We start from the raw sequence: 14,218 nt of genomic DNA on the forward strand, positions 1-14,218 counted from the left end.
TGCAATCTCGAGCTAAGGAGAACTGAGCCACCTTTGACAAGATTACTGAGTTGGAAGCCAAACTTCAAGAGACAGTGAACTGGGAAAGGGAGATATTCATTAAAGATCAAGACTCAGTCAACAAAAAGCGAATAAAGCGCTTTCCTACTGAGGACTTCGCTTGGATTGATGACATCTTTTAAGAGGAGGAGGAGGATAAGCAGGAGGAGGAGCAAATTGAAGACAACCCTACCAACTAGGTCTTTGCTGGAAATACAGTAGGTGTAGACAATATAAATGTAATAGAGGTTCGGGAGAAGGAGATTGAAGATGTTCTTCCTCTTTTTTTTTTTTTTTTTTCCTTTTCATAATAAAAGGTTCATTTTCTGTTATCTATTTGTCTATATTTTTTATGATTAATAGTCGACCAAGTAGCAAAATAATTAGAACACTTGTCTGACTATTTTTAGATTAATCGTCAATATGACGTATAGACCTTAAATGCCTTATAAAAATCATAATCGAGACTAACGCTTGGTCATTAGCCTGGCGATTACCTGGCTTGTGGCCTTGACTTAAATAACTTGAAAAAATTATCAACATGACTTAACACCCAGTAATCAGCATGGCAGTTTTCCTCCTCGTGGCCTTAGCATAAAATGCCTTGTAATTTTGACTAATCGGGATAACTGCTCGGTCACGAGCTTAAATAATTTTAAGTGGGACTAACGCTCGGTCATGAGCCTGGCAATACCTACCTTGTGGCTTTAATATAAAACATGCCTTAAATAAATTTAATGATTGGAACTAATACTCAGTCATCGGCTTGGTGAATACCCGCCTTGTGGACTTGGTATAAAATGCCTTAAATAATTTGATTAATGGAACAAATACCAATCATGAGCCTGACGGATACCCGCCTTGTGGTCTTAGTATAAAATGCCTTAAGAAATTTTATTAATTGGGACTGACACTCGGTCATAAGCCTGACGAATATCTGCCTTGTGGCCTTGGCATAAAATATCTTAAGAAATTTTATTAATTGGGACTGACACTCGATTATAAGCTTGGAGGACACCCGCCTTGTATTTTTGGCACAAAATGCCTTAAATACTTTTAATGATTGGGACTAACACCAGGTCATCGGCTTGGTAGATACCTACCTTGTGGATTTTTATACTAAAAAAATGCTTTAATCAATAATCTTTAACTTCAGAAAACCATCATTCCTCGTAACTAAATAACATAGCACACGAAAAAAAATACCTCATTAAATGTTATTAATAGAATTTTATTTTTATAAATTACAAATATTCCAAGAATAGAGAATGACCCGGCCATCTAACTTGACCAACTTACAAGACTCGAGGCGAATCATCTTCAAGACCTTAAATGATCCTTTCAAATTTTCACCCAACTTACCATACCCGACACTATCACCCATTACATCACTTCTTTTACGGACTAAATCTTCTATATTAAAGACTCGTGACTTGACTCTACTGTTAAACATTCGGGACATCTTCTTCCTCTAGACTACCATTCTTATTACAATCTGTTCTCATAAAAACTCAGCTTGATCCAAGTTGAATTGCATCTCCTCGAAGTCCCCTGAATTTTCAGGGTACTGTTATCCTAAAACTGCTTACTTGGACCTTCACAGGGATTACTGTCTCAGTCCCATATACAAGGGAGAATAGGATTTCTCCTGTGGTTGTTCTTGGGATTGTTCTATATGCTTAGAGTATATGGGGTAACTCCTCGAGCTAGTTGCCCTTGGTTTTATCGAGTCTTTTCTTTAACCCTTGTAGGATTGTCCTGTTTGTCACCTTAGTAATTTCATTGGTTTGAGGATGATATGTTGAGCTGAATCTTAAGTCAATCTCTCATTTTCTGCAGAAATTTTTAAACTTGAAACTCACGAATTGAGTTCTATTATCAGTGATTACTACCTTTGAAATTCTAAATCGGGTGAATATGTTCTTACTGACAAAAGAGATTGCCTATTAGGTAGTAATAAACTGAACTGCCTCTGCATCAACCCACTTACTAAAATGATCCACTTTCACAATCACGAACTTTCTTGACCCAGTTGCTTGTAGAAAAGGGTTAAGGGTGTCTAGATCCTACTGAAAGAAAGGTCAGGGGCTTTCAATTGCTGCTTGCATCTCACTAGGGGTTCATAGAAATGCTTGCATGTACCTAACATCGTCGGCACGTTTGGACGAGTTCTTTTGCATCTTGCATTACTGTCATCTAGAAGTGCCGGTGATGTCAGGTGCATGCAAGTATTTCAAAAACTCCCAATGAGATGCAAGCAGTAATTAGAAACCTCTGGCCTTTCTTTCAGTGGAGCTAGACATCCTTGACCCTTTTTCAAAAGCAACCGGGTCAAGAAAGTTCGTGTCCCGACAATGGAACAAAATAATGTAGCTAGAAATAGAGTTGAACTGTGATTGGTTAATCTGCAAAAGAGAAAATATGAGGTACCTAGCGTTTATGGATAGCCACTTTGACGCTCAAGTCAGTAAACTGATAGAATTAGCGAATATAATGAATCGCTTTGAGTTTAGAATGAGTGTGTAAAAATGCATATCTTGATCTCTATGCACACTTGCTTTTATAAAGTAAGAAGATGAAGTTGGTTATCAAATCTCCTGGAAATCCGAATAGTACCGGCTAGTGGATAGAGGATTCCGTGTTTATAGGTATAATGAGGATCTACTAGATTACATCCGCTAACGATAACTTTCTATAAACACTCGGCCTGCTTTAGAGAAGGCGAGTATTGGTGAAGTACCGAATATTACAATGTCCTGGTCTTCCTTTTTATGAGTGAGATCTCTGCAATCGTGTATGTGTCAGCTTATTAGATCTCTATCACGTGACTCTATCTTATGGTAAAAACTCTTGATTTACTTTTGCATATTCTTATGTCACATCAAAATGTATATTATATAAAATTAAAATATAATAAAATAAAACTTTATATATTGCAAGACAATTTTACTATTAATTTTTAAGATTTTAATATAATATAAAAAATAATTTTTTTTTCTCTGGAAGGAAGAAAGAAAGTGAATAATCTTATGCTTGCTCTTCACTATACGAAATTGCCTTTGTTTTTAAAGAGGAAAAGAAAAAGAAAAAAGAAACAAGAAAACTTCTGGCCAATAGAATTAAACAAGACCATTTAAAAGGCCAATAATATTTATTTATGGATAATCATGGCGATAATATCTATGTATGCTTCAACAATAATACCCATAAGAGGTTTGCTTTCTTGATGCAAAACCATTTATAAAGCCAATAGAATTAAGCAAAGAGTTGGGACCACCACACATTCCTTTAAAAAGGGAATGAAAATGAAAACTTGAAAGGAAAAAATAATAAAGAAGGTTATTATAAAAGATTTTGTTCTGGCTTTTGTTAAATTTCCTTTAATTTAAGAGATCAAAAGAGGGAAATCTAGCTAACTAATTACCAAATACAAATGGGTTTTATTTAATTAGTATCTTAATAGAGTTGGAAGATGGGAAACAAGAGTTGCAAGTGTCGGGATAAACATGACACCCATTTGTTTAATCCATTGCTTAGTGCATAATGTAAAAGTAAAAAGCTTATTCAAACTCATAAACAACTCAAAAGCATACTAAGGAATTCCAACCCACACCATGCGCATCTTCTTCACTTTTTTCTTTAATAAAAAATTAACTATTTATTCTCTATAATATAAAAATTTTTTAATTAATCTTTTAATCTTAAAAAATATATTAAACTACTTTTTAAATTTAAAATAAAATATTAATTAATTATTAAATTAGTATGAAAAATTTTATTAGTTAGTATCTCAATTTTATAAAAATATCTATGAATTAGTCTGTTTCACGGTATTTTAAATTTTTTTATAATATTTAATGACTAAAATTAATAAACGGATTAATTAATAAACTTTTTAAAAATCTCAAAATTTTTTTAATATATTTTTCAAAGTTGAGAGATTAACTAACAAATTTTTATATATTATATGGATGGAATAATAATTTTTCATTTTTATTAATTTTCTTTTTAAGTAACAACAAAGCTTAGGACACAATTAACATAAGCTGCCAGCTTAGGAGAATCTCTCTCTCTCAACCACAACCCTTTCATCCTTATCCTTTCTTATTACTACCTTTATCAATACCTTAATTAACTCAATTAGTAATAAGCTTATATCTCTCTCTAGCTAGTCTTTCTATTGCTTAAACTATCACCACCTTGATTTAGAAATAGCCATCCTTCTCGTTCCCTCTTAGCATATGAAGAAGATGCAATGTCACTAGAGTTTGGTTCTATTGAGCTTTAATTCTTTTTAAGAATTAAAATTTATAAAATTTTTATTCTCTTTAAACCAAAATTAGGATTGAGTTCTCAATTTGATTTGTTCTTTTAACATTTCGATTTGATCTTTTAATTCTTTGATTTCAATTTATGGAAAGTCTTCAAGCAATTGCTCTTGTAGCAAGTCCAACCCATGAAAAACAACCATAGATTTGAATGGATCAATTTCTTTTAATATTAATTCTTCTTTTTGAGAAGATTGATACCTAACACATGACATGTAATTATTACACATCATTTAAAAAAAATTAAATTAATTATTAGTAATTATATTTTAAATAATCACGGTAAAAGTTTAATTATTATAAATAGAATAAATATCCGCTGAAAATATTTTATTTTTTAATAAATCGATTCAATACGAATAAAATACTGTGATTCAAAAAATAAAGAAATTGAGAAGAAAGCTAGCCAAATGCCCCCTATTCTGCTTCCATTTCATGCCTTTCCCCACTAAGAAACATTTGATACAATGGCTTCAAATATGAACTCTAGCTCTTATCCATCCGTACCTTTTTCCCAAATTTGACCTAAAGAAGGTGGCTAACGTTCATACGCATGAAATATTATGTATTTATAGATTATTCCTTAAGATAAGCATGCATTAATTCAAACTATATTTATATATAGGCCTTTCACATCTCTATAATTAGGCTCCATCTTTTTCAGGAAACAAGACGTTTTTGTTTCTTACACTCCATCACATTCATACTAACTACCACTTCCATGCTGAATCGTTATCCAGCATGCAGATTTTGGCTGGCTGGCTTCATATTATCTCCATGAGCCTACTTAACTAAGGAAAAAAGAATGATAAAATTCACTGATTAAATTATAAAAGAGGAGGTTTTGTTGCTATTTTTTACTAATTAAATTTACTGGGAAGCTATGACTTTGATGTAAGGGGTGGTCCACTTGTGTGGGAAAAGAAAATTACCATGAAAGGTTCAGAGGATAGAAGGTGAAACAATGGCGGCTAAGAGAATACCATTAGTGGTAAAACGTGAAGAGAAGAGTCTGGCATTAGTGTGTTGTCGTTACACGTGGGTGGATAAAAGACATGGTCCCATGTGAGTTCATGGGGGCAGTGACACGCCTTAAGGGTTTGGTTGCAACCCATGTGCCAATTCCTTAACCAACTTGTGCTTTGTCACCTTAGCCGATGGTCTGCCTATTTTAGCTTCTTTTCTTGTTGGCTTTGCTTGCGAGCTTTTAGCCATTCTGCCTTTCTTTTAAATTATTCTCTTCAAAATATATATATACTGTTTTGTTATGAGATACATGGAGATGTGTCCGCACCTGATTGCATGTGAAAAATATTCAACAAAGATTGTTTCTTAATTAATTTATAGTTTCTTAATCAAACTTTGAAAAGTAAGAACCATCAACTAAGTTTCAAGTAAAAAACTCTCCTAATTATTGAGATGAGTAGTTTAATATTCTATTCTTTTAAAAAATTGAGTCTTCAATTTTTATGAACAAAACAACCATTAATATAATATTTTATCTGTTTTATAATTTTTATATACTTTATTTTTTATATATATTAAAAAAATTAATTTTTTATTAAATTTTTAATTATACTTATTTTAAAAATATTAAAATTTTATTAAATATTAAGAATTATTTTTAAAAATTTTTTATTAAAAATTTAAATTTAAATATTATTACTGAACAATTGTGTCAATTGGGTGTTTCATATTAATTTTTTTCAAATTAATAAAAAAAATATTGATATAACAAATCACTCCACTTGCAATCAATCAAGTGAAAGAGTCATTAAGCATTAGAAAGCCAGTACTTAGCAGAAGATTAGGGTTTATCTTTCTCAATCTCTACCTAGGCAAAATGATAGAGATGATATTTCTTACACCACTCGTGGTTGCTGTGGCTGTCACTAGATCGTGCAATTTGAGTTGAAACATAACCCCCATTAATGTCCAATCGATTTTAGTTTTGGTCCCTACTTATACATGACTCGCTAGCCAACTGCTAACCCCTGGCCTTGCTTAGCATCTAGAAAATAACATGAAGAGAAAAGGGCCAAAAATAAAAGAAGCTGTGAAGCTATTGGTTGCAATCTACTCATCAAGAGCTACTTTTTATCCTTGAGATATCTATTTTACTTTAGATTTGTGATGTTTCAGTTATAGATTCATTGGCTCCGGTGTCATTGCCAGAACTTTTCAACGACAGTGGAAAGTGGCCATACTTTTCTTGTCTATACTTGAATATTCTTAGAAAGCTAGAAAAATCAATGCGACATTTTAATTTCTACCCATTTAAATTCTTATATTGATTTGAAATAAGATAATATAGTCTCTACGTTTGATGTCGAGTCTTATAAGAATTTCGCGCTTTAAATGTTTGGTTATAAAGTTTTGAACAGTTTCTTTCAAAATAATTTTTGAGTTACTGTCTCATTTTGGTACTCATGTTATCCATTTCTGTTATGACATCTTGTCACAATATTGTTGGATTTTAGCTGCCAAAAGAGAAGAAGGGTTTGAACAGAAAGGGCTGAGCCCTGTAGTAGTTTCCTGTGATAGTGGATGAGAAAGCGATTTTTATCTTTTGATTGGACAGAAATCAAGGAAATTTTTTGTACAATTCTACGCTAGCTTCCTATTTATTTCTCCTTGAAGAGACTTCAACAGTTACATAAAAGAAAAAGTATCCCCACCCTAAAAAAAAATAATAATAAAAATAGACCTGTGAGAAAAGTTAGATGAGGGGAATTTGAACTTGACACTAACGAACCCAATATTTAAAAATGGATTTAATTTATGATATAATTTAAATTAATTATTTTAAATGAAATAAAAAATAAATTCAAAAATTATTTGTCACACCGTTACAAAGAAAACGATAAGTGTTAGTAATTATTCTGTCCCAAAAGAAGGGCTTCGAGCGATTAATTAAATTATAGATGTCAACAATGACGACAACCTCCGGTGGACTCTAATTGCCCCATTCCACTTTTAATATTTTAATTACTGTCCCTTTATATCAAGCACCAGTGAAGTTTCAATATTTGTTAATTAGCAAAAGGGGCGTGGAAATTTTTACATGTTCACCCATCTCGAGCCACGCATGAAACAATACTTTAAAAACCATAGATAGCTATAATTAGCCAAGAGCTTAAAGAGCGCGGCTCGGCCCGGCTCCGCAGAGGAGAACAGTAACACCACCCAATTGGACAACGTAACTGATTTACAGCTCCAAATCCAGAGGCTAACTGTACCCTTTTGTTTATTCACTTCGAGGTTTTCACTTGTCACGAGGTTTGGGATCCTTGCCCACTTGAAATTACCAACATTAGCGATCCGTTTTTATAGAAAAACTTACCTAAATCGCGAAATCCACTAATAATACAAATAATTTTGCCTTTTGAGAATTCTTTTGTAATACAAATATTATATAATGAGGTTACAATTTGACTTTATTCGTTTATAAACTAAATTACAAACAAAATTTCTGTTTAGAAACATAAAATTCTGTTTGTAAAGTAATTTTTTTTTTTTAAAGTAAAACCCAATATGCTTCACTTAATTAGGTGCTAAAATTTTTCATTCCTTAATTACTTTTAACTATATTTAATTCATATTTATCTCGGCCAAATTAACTTTATTTTATGTTCATTTAAAATTTTATTTGATATTGTTAAAATTAAATTGATGACGTGACTATAATGGACTTTACTGTGATTAATTCAATGAAACTGTATTATAATTGGTTCATTTGTCATGCAAGGAGTATAAATGGTTGGCACTTACTGACAACCACTCCGACGCTTAAGTCAATAAGTTAAAGAGAAAGACGAATATAATTTTTAGATTTTAAAATATTGGTGCGAGAGAATAATGTACTTTTTGTTTCAGTGATCGTAAAATATGGATATAAATATAATATTTTCTGATAATCCAGCGATGATGTAGTTGGCTGGTTAGTAAGAAATTTTCATCAGCTAATTGATCGATAAATCCATAATAGCAGGCGTAAAGAGAATTTATTGTATTATATCTCTTAATAGTATAACTTTCTTATGGAGTCTCATTTTGAAGTCGAAAGGTGAGACTGTTCGATCTAAAGCGTTTGATTCTTTTTTTCTACCGGTGAGACTGTATATAAATTTATTAAATTATTGTCACATTACCTTATCTTATGATAGTAGTTTACTGTCTATTTTAAATGAATATTATATAGCATTATTATTAAATAAACATTTTATTGTTTATGTCTTAAAATTAATTTAAAGTATATATATATTTTTTTATGAAATTAGATTCGATTCAATTCATAAATATGATATTAGAGTTCAATTTTGTTTTGATGTTATGCCACTCAAAGATATTTTTAGAATGATTTGTATATAATTAGAATAATTTTATCTCTACAAGATACCTATAGAATGTATACAGATCAAATTTTATCATCAATTGTTGCCATATCCAGACTTTGCTTCTGTTATATTTTGTGGGGGAAGCCGACATGGAGTTAGTTTTTGGGCATGTGTCCTGTAGTTTTGGTTAGTGAATTATTTCAACCTGCAGACAAGGTGGATAAAAGAAGGACAACAAAGGACGTTGACGCTATTCTTTTTTTCTTTTTTTTTTTTTCTGTCTTAAATCAACGTCATAATTTCGTGAATGGCAATCTTGATATAACATGGAAAGCCAAGTCCTTGTTTGGCATCTAAGCTTAAAAAAAAAAAAAAAAAAAAAAAAAGTCTATTGTGACAGACACCCCGTTGCCCCCCCAACCCCTATATAATGATCTTCCCATGTTTCCTCCAACTTGTCCAGTCCTTTAACAGAGAACACTACCCATAGAAAGAGAGAGAGGAGGGAAAAAAAAAAAAAAAAAAAGGAAGAGAGAGTGAGAAGCAAAGAGATGACAACCACCATGAATCACAGCAAGGTTGATCAAGATCACATGGCTCTCATCTCTCAATTGTACCCTGGAGTATACACCCAAATGGTTCCCCAACAAGGTTTGTACTCCAACACAGACATTCTTGTATATACATGTGTGTGCGTCTTCTCTAACATCCTCTTTCTGATTGTCTTCTTCAGGCGAGACAAAGCCACGACGCAGGCGAAGGAAGAACAGAGGAGGAGAAAACGGAGTTCCTGGTCACAAGAAGAGGAAGCTCAGTGCTCATCAGGTTAATCTTCTTGAGGTGAATTTTGGTAATGAACATAAGCTGGAATCTGAGAGGAAAGACAAGCTTGCTTCAGAGCTTGGACTTGATCCCCGTCAAGTTGCTGTTTGGTTTCAGAACCGAAGGGCTCGTTGGAAGAACAAGAAGCTTGAAGAGGAGTACACTAAGTTGAAGACAGCCCATGAGAGTATTGTTGTTGAGAAATGCCACCTTGAATCTGAGGTTCATTTCTCTCTCTCTCTCTTTGATATTTTACTTCTTCGTTTTTTATTGATTTCCAAGAGATTTGATTACAAGTCTCTTGATCAAGTCCAAGATCTTACTACTATTTAGACTTCGAGAGTATTGAAAGAATCAAACTTAATCAAGTTTCAGGATCTTAACTCTTAAGCATAGTAGCAAATGGGTTCAAATTTTCTTCTTTAAATTAAAATTTCCTTCTGTTTCTTGGAAACCAATCAGAGAATAATGAAGTAATGGTACAGGCTATACTCTCGTTGCCATGCTTTTAGTTACTTTCTTACTAAAATAAAAACAGTAAACAACACGTAACCATTTCATTTCTCTAAAATAATAGCAAATAAGGATATTGCTGCCTAATTCCGTGATTTATGATACCATCTTTCCTTGCAGCCAATACCCTTCCATCTTTTTTTACTAGAAAAACATTTTTAAATATTTTAATTTTTTTTTTTTAACTTGCAAAGAGCTTTGGGGTTGAAGAAAGCTATGCCACGTTGTTGGGTCTAGGGTATAAAAAAAATCCTTGCATAAAAGTTAACAACATTGACTAGGAACAGAATACTGCCACTTCCTACCACAACAGATGTAACATTACAGAACCCAGTGTCCAAATGATCCAATCAACTAATGGAGTTGTCCTTTCCGTACAATGTTCTTTAAGGTCGCTTGGTCTTGGGCTTCTCAAGGCCCACTAGGGTGTCACTTGCTCCCACGTGGAATCCTGCACGCCATGTACGAAACTTGCATAAACAAAAAAGCCACTTCAATGCACAGAATCTCACACATACATACAAAATTTAAAGAATCTTTCTCTGTGCAGGTTTTGAAGCTCAAAGAGAAACTTTTAGAAGCAGAGAAAGAGATTCAACGATTAACAGAACGTGTTGATGGAGTTTCAAGTAATAGCTGTAGTTCCCTGTCTATGAAAGCCATGAACACACCATTTCTTGGAGAATTTGGAATAGAAGGATATGGGGATATTTTTTACATGCCAGAAATTAATTATATTCATGGCATGGAATGGGTTAATTTATATATGTAATAAAATAGCTTAATTTAAGCATATGTAGATAGTAATTAAGTAATAATTTAATGTAAATCTTCTCTTTATCTAGCCAGTACTTTAATAATTATTGAGGTGTTTTCATTTTTTTTATGAAATATTTAATATCTAGAGCAGTGAACTAATTCAGATTTGCGTTCGACATATTTTTAAAAGAAATAAAATATTTTTTTTTCAAAATTTAAAAGTATTTCATATTCAGAGTTAAATTTTAAGATTGCCTTTTTGACTGAAAGCTATAGCTAGCAAAAGCCTTGTTTTACAAAAGTTGATAGAGAACACGTTAGAATTGTTGCTTTCCAAGCTAGATTTTGTCAAACAATAATAATAAATAACAAGTAAACCTTATAGTATATCAAGTTAGAAATCTAAAATTTAAAGTTCTTATTTTTCTTTAAATTATTTAAAATATTATAAAATAAGATTTATAAGTGATGCATGTCCACTTCGTTTCGTATGGACTACGAATTTTGATTCCCAAACCCTAAGCATCTTTAAAAAATTGCAAGATGAATGGATAAGATCAGACAATGTGTGGATAAAAAAAAGAAAAAAAAAAAATATTGGTCATAGATGTAACTAGAATTTCGCATAAAGAAAGACTGTATTATAATTGGGAGACCAAATGAAAATGTCAAACATGTAAAGGGATGAAAGTAGTGGAAGGAAAGGTAGATGCCTTTAAATAAGGTTTTAAGTTCAAACATTGTGGGTGGAAAAATTTCACCGGAAAGCTCTCCGGCCTATTTGAGTTTGACAACAGCTCAACCCTAGTCTAATATCTAAAAAAAGAAAATGGTTATTAATAATATGGAAGATATGACTCAACTATACAAGTGATAAGGCCACAATAATTTTGGAAAAACATTTGCATGGACCTTATCTTCCTGTTAGTGACATGAGACTGATGAATATATGGGTGAATGAATTTTGTTTCTTTGAATAAGAATGTACTGCCAATTAATGTGTAGTGTCTCTAGTGCCCATGGGTATTTGGTATTGGTTTTGGTTTTGATTTTGGTTTTACACTAGTTGACAGGGAACACCTTCTTGTCTGGTGGCCTTTATATGAAATCTTAGTTCTAATGATGATGACATGTAGGAGATTGAGACATGTACCTCTTTCATTTGCTCAAAAAACGCAATCATGGGTTTCACACACAACAAACACTAGTTGTCAACAGTATGCATATGACTGGTTTTGGTGTTGTGGTTGGTTGGTTTTGGTGTTGTAGAGGTCATCTCTCTTAAAAGATGAAATGGGATGACGTAAATCCCTTGTTCTTAATCAGATGTTTCGGATTCGAATTCTGAATATGAAATATTTTTAAAAATTTGCACCTTAGTAAATATATCCGACGATTAATTTGAATTAAGAGAATCAGTGAATTTTAGACATACGATGATTTATAAAAAAAAAATTATTTAAATTTTATTAAAAATGTAATTTGATATTGTTAGAAATTTTATAATTAACACATGTTAAATTTAATTTTTAATATTTTAATTAATATAATTAAGAAGGTATTTTCGCTTCATCTTGGAGTTTGTATATATTTTGAAGGTTTCAGTTTTTTTTTTTTTCTATTTTAGTATGTATATGGCTAGGTTGAACTGTTATTTTGTTTTTGGGTTTACGGGTGCATCTTACTAAGTTTTTTCTGAAATTAAAATCAATAAAATTATTATTTTATTAAAAAAACTAAATCAGGTTTGATCAAAATTAGGATCAGATTAAATATTGAAGAAAATATATAATTCATTTATGATTGAACCCAAAAACAAAAATTCAAAATAAGATTTAGTATCGTATTTAGAAAATCCCATTTTAAATTCTCACTTATTTAAAATAAATAAAATGATAGTCAATGGCATAGTCCAGTCCAAAAACCATACAACTGCCGTACATGGATATATATATGTATATATATTTCAAAAGGTTAATAAATTTGAGTCAATAAAAAAACTCTTATCCTTAATAAAATTTAATTCATAAAAGAATTTCTATCTGTAGAATAAAATTTTAAAATAATGGAATTCATTTATTTTAAAAAAATTTATAATAAATTTTAAATTAATTTATATCCTTCGTTAACTTTATTATTTCTAAATTAAATATAAATATTTATTTTAAATAACAATAATTTTTATCACATTGAAAATATTTTTTAACACCATAATTAATTATTTTACAATATTTAAAATCTAAGTTTTACATAAACTTTTACTATTAAAAAATATAAATTAACATGGACTCTATTTTTAAAAGAATTAATAAAATAATATAATAAATTTCTTAATATCAATTATAAATTAATACTTAATATTAAATAAAAAATATTTATTAATTAAAAAATACAAGTAAATTTGAAATTAAAATTAAAAAAATAAAGGATAAAGAGAAAAAAACAGAATTCTTAAGGATTAATTAAGTAATTTTGATACAAAAAACTTTAAGTGAAATTACTTCTTAGAAAATCTTGATAATTCTAAATCTTTACCATTCTAATAAAATTTACTTTTAATTCAAAATCAATATTAAAAAAATTTTGAATTCTTATATTATAGTTTTACAAAACACAAAAATTAAAAAAAAAAAAATTAGTCATTTTAAATAAAGGGTTAATCATGAGATACTTATTGATATGGTCAGAAACTAGAACTGTGCTCTAATTGATTAGAATCTGCAAGAAAGAGAATATGAGGTAAGCAGACACTCCGATACTCAAGTCAGTATACTAGAAGATAAGACGAATGTAAAAAATTATTTAGAATTTGAGTAGTGTGAGAGGATAGCGTATCCTTACCTCCATGATCCTTTCTTTTTATACCGTAAAAAGATAGAAATAAATATAGTATTGTCTGATAGTCCGACGATGATGTGGCTGACTACTTGATAAGGGATATCGCCAGCTAATAGATCGGTGATCTCATGATTACAGGCATAATGGGAATATACTGGACTATGTCTGATAACGGTAACTTTGTATCGAGACTCGACCTATTCAGGGGAAGGCGAGTCTCTATAATAAACAGGATGTTAAGGCGTCCAAGTCTTTTTTTTCCTCAAGTGGAACTACATTACTCACCTATCATATCCTTTCTACGTGGATCTATTCTATGGTAACAGCTCATAGCTGTAATGACCCGAAAATCGGACCGCTACCGGCGCTAAAATTCAGATCGACTTAAAGTCGCCGAAACCCGTAATAAGCCTACTATACATCCTAGGTACCTGATGAAAATCCCATACATGATCATACACCATAACAAAAACTTAAAACATTCCATAAAACCAAACTCAACCTGTACATGTATCAAAACTGTAAACATAAAACCCATACTAGAGCCCTCATCAAATGCCCTAGTATGGTAAATATTACGTG

General features: G+C 31.2%; 1 protein-coding gene across 1 annotated transcript; it reads left to right on the top strand.

The window, feature by feature from the left end:
* Positions 1 to 9,145: 9,145 nt before the first annotated feature.
* On the top strand, positions 9,146 to 10,942 carry LOC110607478 (homeobox-leucine zipper protein ATHB-40). The gene is given in 4 exon segments (XM_021746600.2): positions 9,146 to 9,170; positions 9,173 to 9,355; positions 9,438 to 9,748; positions 10,590 to 10,942. Coding segments are annotated over 4 exon segments (741 nt in total). The 3' UTR covers positions 10,812 to 10,942.
* The last annotated feature ends 3,276 nt before the right edge of the window (positions 10,943 to 14,218 follow it).

Source organism: Manihot esculenta, chromosome 12 (assembly GCF_001659605.2).
Source record: "Manihot esculenta cultivar AM560-2 chromosome 12, M.esculenta_v8, whole genome shotgun sequence".
Classification (NCBI taxonomy): Eukaryota; Viridiplantae; Streptophyta; class Magnoliopsida; order Malpighiales; family Euphorbiaceae; genus Manihot; species Manihot esculenta.